The 13000-nt window shown below is 43.6% G+C and overlaps 1 protein-coding gene across 1 annotated transcript; it reads right to left on the reverse strand.

Annotated features, from left to right (window-relative positions):
- Positions 1–602: 602 nt before the first annotated feature.
- On the reverse strand, positions 603–12994 carry LOC101938428 (WD repeat-containing protein 49-like). The gene is made up of 10 exons (XM_065580145.1): positions 12711–12994; positions 11958–12063; positions 7320–7471; positions 6437–6539; positions 4334–4440; positions 4172–4251; positions 4025–4079; positions 2934–2979; positions 1904–1963; positions 603–801 (listed from the first exon to the last, which is right to left on the reverse strand). Exons 1-10 carry the CDS (start codon positions 12917–12919, stop codon positions 628–630), a joined length of 1092 nt encoding a protein of 363 aa, XP_065436217.1. The 5' UTR covers positions 12920–12994; the 3' UTR covers positions 603–627.
- Between the last annotated feature and the right edge of the window lie 6 nt (positions 12995–13000).

The following is a 13000-nucleotide window of genomic DNA, read 5'->3' on the forward strand; positions in this document are numbered from 1 at the left end:
TTGCAGCTAAGGTACTAGATGGACTCTGAAGGTCTGGGTTCAATTCTCTGCTCTGCCACAAACTCGCTGCCTTACCTTGGGCAAGTCATTTAATCACTCTGTGCCTCAGTTTCCCCAGCTATAAAATGAGCATAATAAGCCTTTCTTTGGGTTGTCTATTTAGAATATAAGCTGGTCAAGGCAGGGACTGTTTCTCACTGTGTGTGTACACAGCACACATAGCACAATGTCTCATTTGGAGCCTTTAGGCAGGCACTACTGTAATACAAATAATTATTCATGTATATCTGTATATATACCCCCCCAAACACACCAAGAAAACACATATAATCAACTTCATCCTTTGTCCTTGATATTTACTACAAACTATTTGATTTGCTCATTACATTAGAGATAACGGCTTTAACTAAACCAATGGTATGGCACTGCTCCCTTGCCCTACATTGCAATAATTTTATGTGATGTACAGTTACCATGCTGTCGCCCTGTTCTACTGAATTTATTAAGTGTCCTTCTAATAGTATAGTTTGCTGTAACATGCAAGGTTCACATCTCTCCAAAAAAGATTTTGAATGAAGGGTTAAGCTGGAAAGTGTTTAGGAATTGTTTTCCCTGTAGTTTCCCTAGTCAGTACTTACCTTCTGTGCCAGCACAGTGAGTGGGAAAAGATGTGTGAAGTTTGCGGTATATGTGTCCTGAGATCATATTCCAAACGATAATTTCACCATCATAACTGGAGGTGGCAAGAAGAGTAGGTGGACACTGAGCAATACACAGAATATCCTCCTTGTGGCCACAGCTCTAAATGAAAAAAAGATGACAAAAGAAACACTGCTGCTCCTTTCCCTTTGTTCAGCAAGAGAAAGGGACCTAGGCACAGACTTTCCCTGGCTCTTGCAGCTCACACACAAGAACCTATGTCATCTCTCCAGCCTAATTGCCTACATAGTATCAGGTGAGAAATTTAAAACAACTGAGATTAGTGTCTTTTGGACTATACATCTCATTTGCAGATGCTTTTCCTCATCCCATCCCATCAGGGTCTACAACTCACACAGCTTTAATTATTACCACCTTCTCTTTCTTTGCTGGTGACTCACAGATCTCCCCCCATCCTCAGTTCAGACTGTGTCCGTCTCTCTGACATCTTCTGCTGGATGTCTCACTGAAGCCTCAAGATACTCAACCAATCAAAAAATGAACTTGTCGTCTTTATAATAATATATGGAGATATACCGATCTCATAGAGCTGGAAGGAACCCTGAAAGGTCATATGAGTCCAGCCCCCTGCCTTCACTAGCAGGACCAAGTACTGATTTTTGCTCCAGATCCCTAAGTGGCCCCCTCAAGAATTGAACTCACAAGCCTGGGTTTAGCAGGCCAATGCTCAAACCACTGAGCTATCCCTCCCCTGTTTCCTCCAGGATCACTTTTTTTTTTTTTCCCCCTCTCTCTCTCCTTTACGTCCACAGCCCCACCATCCTCCTAGCCTCGCAGCCGTGATGTCAGTTTTTGATTCCTCTCTCCTCTTCACACTGAAGTGGCCATCTAATTCTGCTGGTTTTCATTCCAAAACTTCTGCAAAATCAGCTATTCTTCTCCATTTCCAACATAAAAAGCTCCTGTTTAGACCTCGATCATTTCATGCTTCAACTACTACATCTCCTTTTCCTCCTCCTTTCCAACCTGCATGACACTTACCTTGTTCCTCTCTAATCTGCTCAAAACTCAGGTGTGAAAGTTATCTATCTAGAATTATATGTTGGTAAGAATTCAAATAACTGCTCATTACTAAAGTCTAATTGTCTGTGTTCAATTATTTATCCAGCTTTGTGTCAAATAACATTGACTTATTTTTTTAAAAGAACTTCATTTGTAATACAGAATCAAGATGGATTCTTACTATATCATCCTGCCAATAGGGCTGAGGTTTCTGAAAGTGATGAAGGTCGTCTGCAGAGTCCTGTTCCAAACAACATAGATAAAAGAGAAGTTGATGTATTTTCAGCATTTTCTCAGCCAACAGGGTATGTTCTTCTACTAGGTATGTACGTACAGCTCAAAAGAAGTTGAACTCACATGTGCAAAAGCCAAATGGCTTTAAAACGCAAGTAATTCCCACTGACACAAAAGTGAACAGACAAGGCCCTTCATATTGCTAGAAACAATAGGTAACAAACCAAAAGGCTTGAGAGCAGCATGTTTCCAACGTCTATTTAAGTTATTTTTTTAATTAAAATCTGGCTAAATATTATAATAAACATGCATTGCATATTAATAGCAGTATATGTAACAGCACTGCTTGCTAAAGGCTCTTTGATTTGGCCATGTGTTTGATGATGGGCAACTGGATGGCTCACTGATGACTATCAAATGTAATTTTGCATTTACTTGCTCCTGCAGGTTGCCTAAGGTACTGAATTCAGAAAATAAACAAAATATCCAGGCCATGATCCTGCAAAGATTTACATGTGAGCCCAACTTTATGTGCTGAGTGGCCACGTGGAATTCAATGGAACTACTCTCAGGGTGAAATCCTGACCCCAGTGAAGTCAGGCAGTGTTTTGCCATTGAAGTCAATGGGACTAGGACTTCACCCTCAGTGCAATAAGTTACCCATGTTATTATGTCTCTGCAGGATCATGTCCTTGAAATTTTGTTTGTTTATTGGGCACAGAACCTTAGGCAACCTACAGAGAGTGAGATCAAGTTTTACATGTCCTACCTTCAAGTGGAGGAGGTTGAGTATTGGACAACATTTTTAGTCTTAGCCCAAAACAGAAATAGTTAATACATCAGTGACTGTAAACAGATTTTTCCCCCCTTTTCACTTTGAATGAGAAGCAATAAATACAAAATTTAAGGGTTCATTTTAAAATAATAATAATTTTATATTAATACCAAGTCATTTTAGATATATATTTTTCACTTACAAAATACATGCTTATTCTTCTATCCCATCCAACAGCTATGATATACCTACAAGAAGATTTAATAAAGTGTTCATTGTTCTGTTTGATTTTATATACTAGTAATTTTTTTTAAAGAGAGATGGTTTTTAAATATTACTGTTTTAAACATCAAGGAAATGGGAAAGTTACACGCAGCTTGCCAAAATTAATGAAATAATCCACTGAGAACTGCCTTCATGGAATGATAACACCTGTTAGGCCAATATTGTGTTTTTCATTATGTTTCTACAATGGCTAACACAACTGGGGTCCTGGCTTCCACATGCTATTGTAACACAAATGATAACAACATGGGAGCACTGTGTACTGAGTAGCAGAGCAACAGCATCTGTCTCAGAGAACTAGGGGTCTGTAAGCCAGCAAGCAGCTTCACTAGCCAGGGAAGGTAAAATAAAGCCAAAACTTCAGTTTGGGTCATACCCTTTTCTTCTGGGCTGGCTTTATCATCACTAGAGGATTCAAAACAAGAGCAAAGTATCTCAAAATACTTGGTCCCAACCACCAGAGGCCTTTGAAGCTTTCAGCAAGCAGGGAAGAGACAGGACACAACCTCCTCCTTGAGTTGCCTTTCCTGGCTATCCTCAATGGGCCTCCTGCCAGATTACCATGAAGTGACTTCCCTCAGGGTTTAAGGTAAACCCTCATCTTCTCCAGACTGAGCCAAGGGCATTTCATTATGTAATCCCCAGCATACAGTCACATGTTGCTTAGTCAGCTGACCCCTTTCCTCGTGGGCTTTGTCTGGTGACTACAACTCTCAGCAACCCCTGTGCCATGCCCCATCAACAGATGTGCTGGCTGCCCCCGCACTTACAGGCCAGTGCTCTATTGAATGTAACCTGCTTTGTATAGCTGTACAAGTCTGTTTATTTGCACTGTGTTTATTTTTTCAGAGGTTGTAGTTCTTTTTGTGGCACAGCTATGACCAATGCTCCAGTAATGTCACAAAGGAATCACTTTCTACAGAAAAGAGCTAGCATTTGCAGTATAAATTCCCACAAAATATATCATTCCCTAGCTCAAGGTTCACACCAAGCTGTGAAAGATCTGACCTGCTTCTGTTCACCTCCACGTAGGTGCAGTCACAGACTTCAGCACATTTGGCTTCTGTAGGGAAAAATAAACCAAACATTGATTCTTTTCAATACTTTAAATCATATTTTTCCAGTCTTTCAAATATTTTTCAACATGCTGTTTACCCCTTTTCAAAGTATTCAAACAATGTCCATTGTTGTAATTCCATATTTTCAAGCATCCATCTCTTCCTCCTGTAATTAACCTAAAATGGGATTAAAATTCAATATATTTCCCACGTGTCAACAATTATATATATCGTCAAATAAACATAAAAAGAAACATACCTTCTTCCACTGACATCAAAGGTCAAACAGGTTATTGCAGCACCTCCATGAGCACCACTAAACTCAAATAAATGCTTTCCTGTTTCAAAATCCCACACTTTAACCACCTTTTAAAAGACAAGCAAACAAATAGTGATTGAAGGAGTGTCTGAAAAGTAGCAGGATTTTTCCATTTTACCCCCCTCTGCCCAACTGCTTTTTTTTAGCTGAATGGTGTAGCTGCAGGCTATGTTATTTGATCTCCTTTACTGAGATCTTCAATGTCTCAAAATTCGCCTTGTAAGGTGCCTAGATACCAATGTGATGGCTGCCAAGTATCTACCTATCTTGGATTGGCACAGATGCTTGAAGAAACGTATATAGCCCTGGTCAATGTAACTGCTTGGATTACCATCACTTTAATCAGTATCCAGATTTATTCAGGACAAAATTAAGATGACCTAAGTCATGTCAATGTACAGCAACAGCAGTAATTAAATTGCTATGCTCCTTGTGTTGGCAGTGCATATCCTCACCAGGAGCACTTGCACTGATTAACTGTCTGTGTGGGGCATTGTAGGATGGCTTCTGGAAGGCAGCAACAGTCGATGTAAGTTACATTGACACTGCGTTGACCTAACTATATCGACCTAAGCACTATGCTTCTCGCGGAGGTGGAGTATTATGTCGGTGTCGTGGGTGAGTTACATTGGCGGGAGCTACAATTTAATGTAGATGCTTACAGAGTTGGGTTGACAAAAGCTGCCATTGATGTAAGTGTAGACCTGGGCTCAGTGTTTGAGAGAGAAAAAAGAAACAGCGACTCTAGAAAGACACATATTGGCGTGGGGTGGAATCTAAGACCCCGGTCTATACTATAAACTTATATCGGTATAACTACATCACTCAGGGGTGTGAAAAATTCACATCCTTGAGCAATGCAGTTATACTGACCTAACCCTTGGTGTAGCTACTGCCTCTCAGGGAGGTGGATTAACTACACCGATAGAAGAAGCTCTCCTGTTGGCATAGTAACAGCTTCACTAAAGTGCTACAGTGGTGCAGCTGCAGCACTGTATGTGAAGACAAGCCCTAAGTAACATATGCCTCTTCTCAACAATATGTGAAGTTCTTCTGAAGATGTCACTGTAGATGACATAACTTGCCTTTAAAATATTTTACAGATTGGCGATTAGCTACACTGGTAATGGGTAGAGCTGCTCAAAACTTGGTCTTTCTGGTTCATGAGAAATTGCAACATTTTCAAACTTGATTTAATTCCAAATTTCCATGAATCCAGAATTTTTGACGTTTCCAATGAACCAGAAATCCTGGAGAGAAAAAAAACAACCTGATTCTGACACATTACATTTCCAAAACAAAATATGCTCTCCAGGCTGGCAGTTGCTGACTGCAATTGACATTGTGGTCAGCGTCACTGCTGCTATAAGCTTCACCACTGCTAACAGCAACAGTGAGATTGACAAGAATACCAATTGCAGGCAGCAGCTGCCCAGGCTTTGAGGTCTGTGGCTCCAGGGTAACCCTGGCATGTGTCCCAGGACGCCAAGGCTTCCAGCCTCCTGGTTCAGCTGGTTCCCCCACTTCTGTCCCAGGGCCTCTCAGGTCCCAGCTTTGTGCAGTGAGCCAGAAACCCTGTGAGCCCCCAGGATTTCTAAGCTCCCTATTGTGGAGCTCGGAACCTAGATTCGGAGTCCAGACTAGAGTGAGGTTTCCCAGGACTTCCAGATTCCTGGCTCTACGGCAGTGAGTCTGGAAGCCCTGGCATGGAAGGGTGGCTCTGAAGCTATGGATCCTGGAAGCCTGGAGTTTCTGGCCCTGGCCAGTCCACGTAGTATAGCTTCGCAGCAGCCCACAAGGCAAGCTGACAGGGAACCAGGCAGGTTGATTCACTGAAAGTTTGTCAAACCTGACTTGCTTTCATGAAACGTTTGGGGTTTGAAGAACCAGCATTTTCTGACAAAGCTGTTTCACCGGAAAATCTCTGATCAGCTCTAGTGATGGGTGTGTTAAAAATGCACAGATTGCATACAATAGATTAGACAGACACATGGAGTCATGTCAGCAACTACATTGCCTTTATGTGGTATAGTTTTCACTTACAGATCCCTCTGAGCAGCTCACCACGTGCCTGAACTCTTTGTTGTATTTGCAGCACAGAACTGGCTCCTTATGAGACACGACCAAGTGGGGCTCTGGAGGAGGCCTAGCTCATGGAAAAACAAACCAAAGCAATGCACCATATATCAACCGGACTGTACAAGACTTGGGGAAAGTACAACGGCATTAAGCACTTCTATGCTATTTCCTCAGTACATCTTCCAAAAGGGGGAAAGCAATGCTGTGACTTTAACTTAAAGATACTGATAGCGGTGGGAAGAAAGAGGGAGGCCTTTAGGCTAGGTCTACACTACCCGCCTGAATCGGCAGGTAGAAATCGATCTCTCGGGGATCGAATTATCGCGTCTCGTCGGGACGCGACAATCGATCCCCGAATCGACGTTCTTACTCCACCAGCGGAGGTGGGAGTAAGCGCCGTCGAAGGGGAGCCGCGGAGGTCAATTTTGCCGCCGTCCTCACAGCGGGGTAAGTCGGCTCCGATAGGTGGAATTCAGCTACGCTATTCGCGTAGCTGAATTTGCGTATCTTAAATCGACCCCCCCCATAGTGAAGACGTGCCCTTAGTCTCCACACCCATCCCATTGTTAGTCTGCCTGCATCTACTAGACCATACTCTAGGGAATCTTTGCAAATAATTCCCACCTGTGCTGCTACCCGTTCCACTGCACCAGCAGCTGTTGTAATGGGAGCCCGAGGAGGGGACAGGGATCTACGCTACCCTGTTCCCACAGAGTGCAAACTTCTCCAATTATATGTCAAATGCTCTAGGTTTCCCACACACACACAAATGTCCCATCTGTTGAACTTTTGAATAACAGCTGAAGAGGCTCACAAACCCTCAAACTCAAATGGGCTTGCCATGTACCTTAATCTTAGATGAAGAAGTGCAAGTGTATCCGCAGCAACACAAAGCGATCTGGTGCCTGAGGTGTAGTGGCAAGCAGTGAGCTCTCCCTTAATTCCACTGGTTTTTGAACAAGCTGTAAATAAACAGGTCTGGTCCACAATATCCCAAATCTGTAGGAAAAGATGTTACACAAATGGAACAACAATTAATAGGGTTGTACTCTAATGTCTGACACACATCCTCATGCAATTCTAAAAATACACTGCTATACTTCTCTTCCCACCCAGGTCAGGTAGTTATGCATGGCACCTACACTGGAAGGTTAGACCCTGACCAAAAGTACCCCCAACACAACGCTGCTAGACCAGGGTCTCTGGGTATTTTAGAATCAGAGAAGGGAAGTAAGCAACAGATTACTTACCCTAAAGATGCTGTGTTACTTTTCCACAGAAGGGAACAGCTACAAGAGAGATTATCCTGGGGTAAATCTCTCCATCTCTCCTGTTGGAGCTGTTCCTCTTTGTATAAATACATACATACTTACTCACTCACAGGGCCAGAGAGATTGACTCTATAGACCAGAGGCTAGAGTACTCACCTGAGATGTGGGAGACTCCAGTTCAAATCTCTGCTCCAGTGAATAATTAAGTAGAACTGCTTCAACAGGGGAGATTGAGAGAGACCAACGCCAGGATACCCAATAGCCTGGTGGTTATGTTACTCCCTTGGAATATGTAAAATCCAGGTGCAAGTCCATAATCTGAATCAGGCAGAGTAGGGAGATGAACCCAGGTCACATACCTCCTAGGTGAGTGCCCAAACCACAAGGCTATTAGGTATTATATATACACAACACACACATGCTAGTCTCAGAATCCTATAGGGCTTAGGCACAAACAAGGGCTCTAAGCAGCTAGTTAGCTGTGGTGCAGCATCAGGACTCAGGCACCTTTTTGTGCTTACCCACTGGTAGAAACTTAGGCACCTACAGGGTTAGGCAGCAGCTGAGTGGTGGTTGTGAGAATATCAGTGGCACCTAAGTAGTTTTATAGATCTAGTCCTGAGAGTCTTTCCACGGACTCTAGCCCAGGGATGGGCAAACTTTTTGGCCCGAGGGCCGCATCTGGGTGGGGAAATTGCATGCAGGGCTGGGGCAGAGTGTGGGGGGTGCAGGAGGGAGTGCGGGGTGTGGGAGGGGGTGCAGTGTGCAGGAAGGGACTCAGGGCAGAGGGTTCGGGTGCAGGAGGGGTGTGGCAGGGGGCTCAGGGCAGGGAGTTGGGGTGTGGGGTGCAAAAGGGGTTTGGGCTCCAGCCCAGCGCCGCTTACCTGGAGCAGCTTCGAGATGGCAGCGGGGCGCCTCTGTGGCCCCTGGCCTCCGCGCGCTGCCCTTGCCTGTGGGTACCTCCCCCGAATCTCCCATTGGCTGCGGTTCCCCATTCCCGGGCAATGGGAGCTGCAGGGGGAGGTACCCACAGGCGAGGGCAGTACATGGAGCCCTCTGCTCCACCCACACCAGGGGCCGCTGGGACGTGGTGTCAGCCGCTTCTGGGAGCAGTGCGGGGCCCGCAGTGCCACAGGGGTGGCAATCCCGCAGGCCGGATCCAAAGTCTTGAGGGGCTGGATCTGGCCCCCAGCCCATAGTTTGCCCACCCCTACTCTAGCCCTTACTTGGTGAAAGTGCTCTGAGATGAAAGGTGCTATATAAATGTAGACTACTGTTTGTGATTTTCCTTCATACCATGTATGCCTAATTCATCCTTAGTCTATACCCAGTGAAGTCAGTGGAAATATACCAGAGATGAATTTAGCCCTATATCTAAATTAATCTTCGGTGTATGCCCACTGACTTCAATGGATATACACTAAGGATGAATTTGGCACATATGGTATAATGGAAAATGATGAACAATAATTTACATTTATAAAACAAGTCAACCCCTGCATCATGTTAAATTAGGGGCAATTAATAAGTTAATCAAACAGAAAAGGTCCTCACAATGGATGTATACATACTTGGTTCAAACTTGGAGAAAAACAGCGGAATCCTCTGGAAACACAGAAGACCCACACAAACCCCACAAGATGTCTGATTATAAAGTGCAGAGTACAGTTCTAAAGACATGCTTCTGGAAATTAAATTGGTAATTAAAAATAATAATATAATAGTGCTCGCTAATATAGTGGTCAGAAACCTAAACTTAATACTGAAGTCATACATTGGAAGAAGTGCAAAGGCTAATATTATTACTATAGGCAGGGTTGGTAGCACTGCCTATTATTAAGGTTGCTCAACACTTTCCATTATAAGACCCTGTTTTCTTTTTTATTTGCTTATTTTAGCAAATTTTAACTGCTTGAGCTGAAGTTTTCCATTCTGCATTAAGCTAAATAATTTTGGAAAATTTCAGCCAAAATGGTTCAGCAGTTTCTGAGAACAAGGGTAAGAAAAAATGTGCTTTACTCATGTTAAAAAAAAATCTATCAAACTTGTCTTTGGAAAGCTCTAGCTCCTCCTTACTTTGGAGAAAGAATGCTTTAGTTTTAGCAAGGGGCTGGGCTTTTGTGTCAGGGATGTGCTTTTTGCCATCCCTGTGAAATTCTGCCAAATTTGGCAAAGTTATAAGCCTTCTTTTTAAAAAAAAATCACAGTTCGCACATGCTAAGTAGAGATTAATTTTAGCAGCTAATCTCCCTGAAGCATGCTCCAGCCCAGGGATAAGCAAGACTTTCCCTGCAATTGCAGCTCTTGGCTGCTGTGGGCCATGCTGGGTCTGAACCAGGGCCGGCTCCAGGCACCAGCCCACCAAGCCGCCCTCCCCCAGGTGCTTCAGCCGGTCGGGGAGAGCGGGGCCCCGGCCGGGCTCGCCGCCCTCCCCCCGGCGCTCCGGCTGGTCGGGGAGAGCGGAGAGCCCCAGCCGGGCTCTCCGCCCTGCTCCCGGCGTTCTGGCTGCCGGGGGCTCTCCACCCTCCCCCCCGCGCTCTGGCTGGTCGGGGATTGCGGACCCGCGGCCGGGCTCGGCGCCCTCACCTGCCGCACTGGGGGGGGTGGTGGCTTTTTTGCCTAGGGCGGCAAAAAAGCCAGAGTCGGCCCTGGTCTGAACACCTACACTGAGAACAGGGAGACTGACACCCTGCTGGGCCCAGGCAGTGTGGAGGAGGAAGCTGTCTGATTCAAATATAGAGGGGACAAAAGATTAACCTACTGGGGTTTGGGAGGAGTAGAATGGGACAAGGAGCTGGGGAGTATAGAAACTGGAACTGGAGAGATCCAGGAGTGGGGGACTGGCTTGTCAAGGAGACTGGGGATGAAATGTTACTGGGGTGGAGGGGAAGATGGTGACAGGTAATGCAGAGGAGTGAACTAGGACTTGCTAGGCAAGGAGACTTGTGGGGTGGGATGAGAAATCTGAGGAGTGGAGACTGGGACTGGCTATGCTGAGAGAATGGGACTTGGAAAGGGATGAGAAGCCTGGGGTGTGGAAAAGAAAGAACTGGGACAGGGATAAGTTGAAGGAGATGGGGAAGAAAGGGTCACACTTCAGGGGAATGCACAAAATATCACTAGAGCACACTCCCCGTCAAAACCTCAATGGAGCCCAAGATCCCTGAGTGGGTCACACACTGGCAAAGTGTCTCATTCTTCTGTAGTGCTTGTCTACACAGACGATGACAACCTACTACTGCTACCAGTTGTCCTGTTAGCTCAAAAGGTAGAGGTCTGTGCGGTGGATCAAGTTCCACCTCCGCTGATGACCCATGCAAATGTCAGTATGATTTCATGTGACAGAATTTCAGGGTTTTTTCAGTTAGCTTTTTGAAAACCTAAGAAATTACACATAAAAATCCACATTAAAAGATTGCAAAGTCAAGCACCCAAAAGTTAGGAAAATGCCAGAATTAATGAGATCACACGTTGAACAAGAAGAAAGCAGAATATTTGATAGCTTCTCATTAAGTGAGCACTATCCATTCTGTGCACTGAATGAGGCAAAAGAATTGTGGAAAAAATAGTATGTGTATTTAAAATAGTCTGCCTGTGCAGAAGAGTCCAAATTAAGGTTGCATGAGGAAACCTTAATTCTAGCATTTCCAACCTTAATAATATTATTTTAATGTAGGGTGGTTGTTTTTGTTGTTTTTTTGTGTAATACACACGTGTAATACATGCATTGTGTATGTAATACATGCCTAGTTAGGGAGATTTCAGCAAATGAAGAAACAGAAATACCTATCCTAGAGAAATTACAATAGAAGCAAGATCTCTAAATTAAAAAACAAAACACAAAGTCACTTTCTAAAGTAGAACAACATAAAAAGTTCAGAGTACTAGATCCCTGAAGTTTTATCATAATTTGTGAAACATTTAGCAACAAATGCATTTAGTACAACTGAAAACCTAAGAGACTATTGACTCACAGGAGTACTTGCTGGAATTGCTCTCTACATTGATCTGTTTAAGGGCCAGATCCAACTCCAATTTCGGTTGGAGTCTTTTCTATTGACTTCATTGAGAATTAGATCAGGCCCTACATTTCTATACTGTACTATTATGTATGTGTTCATGTTTATTAGACTGAATATATTTCTATTTATTTCCGCGAATACAAAAAAGAGAACTGGGGTAGGATATCAGACACTTGCTGTATATAGTGAGACCTTAATGGTGTTGTCTGTGGATATGGAAAATATTTTCGCATCTTCTGCAGATATGGAGAGGTAACAGATTGACGCTGTGTGGTTTCTGAGCATGCCTGTTGGTCGGCTGAAATTTAATAAGAACAGGTCAATATTAAGCAGTTTCAAATTCATTGTTTCTTATAAAACAAAATAAAAATAAATGGGCTGGAATCTGCGACTACTCATATGTTTGGTGGGAATTGTATTTTGTGTTTTCTCACCAAAAAAAAACCCACATAAGCAGAGTGGTCTTCCAGTATCAGGCACTTGGAGTGATGTACAAGAAACAATAGCATCTGCTTGCAGAGTTCAGCTTTTCATGAGATGTTAATGCCACCAAATGGATTCCTAGGCCTCAATTATACAATGAGCTCCGTGTGGACAGAGATCATCATAGGACTGGGGTCTTAGGCACAAGCAAAACTTCAAACCGATCTTAGATAAAAAACAGAGGATAGTCCAGGAATTTTTATATTTATATAAAATATTTAAACTTATGGGAATGATTTTGCTGCAAGCGTGTGTGTGTGTTGATATTATCAACAGTGCAGCAGAGCCATTCTGTAAACTCAGGCATATTTCCAGGACATTTGTGATTGTCTCCTCAATTCACTTAGCTGATCCCGATTAACAGGGCAATACACTAGATAGTAAGAATTACTTATCATTAATATGTGGTTACAAAGTCCTTCATAACAGATTCTTTCAATGAGTACTGTAACCGTCTCTTACCCAGACATGTAAGGGTTCCACATCCGGATGATTCGATCCATTCCGCCTGTCACTAGGAGGTTGTTTTTTTTACAGAATGCAAATGTTTTTACTCCTTTGTAGACCTGAAACACAGTCTGATCTCCCTCAGCTCTCTTTGGAGGGATTCTAGGTATCACCGGCCCTTTTCTTGCTTTTGAATCTTTCCCACAGTCCTTTATTTTTTTCATCTGCTGCTCAACATTAGTAGCGCCAACAGTACACCCTGAAAAAGAACATACTCACCTAAACAGCTGATAAATTTGAAAATG

Source organism: Chrysemys picta, unplaced genomic scaffold (genome assembly GCF_011386835.1).
Source record: "Chrysemys picta bellii isolate R12L10 unplaced genomic scaffold, ASM1138683v2 scaf1697, whole genome shotgun sequence".
Lineage (NCBI taxonomy): Eukaryota > Metazoa > Chordata > Testudines > Emydidae > Chrysemys > Chrysemys picta.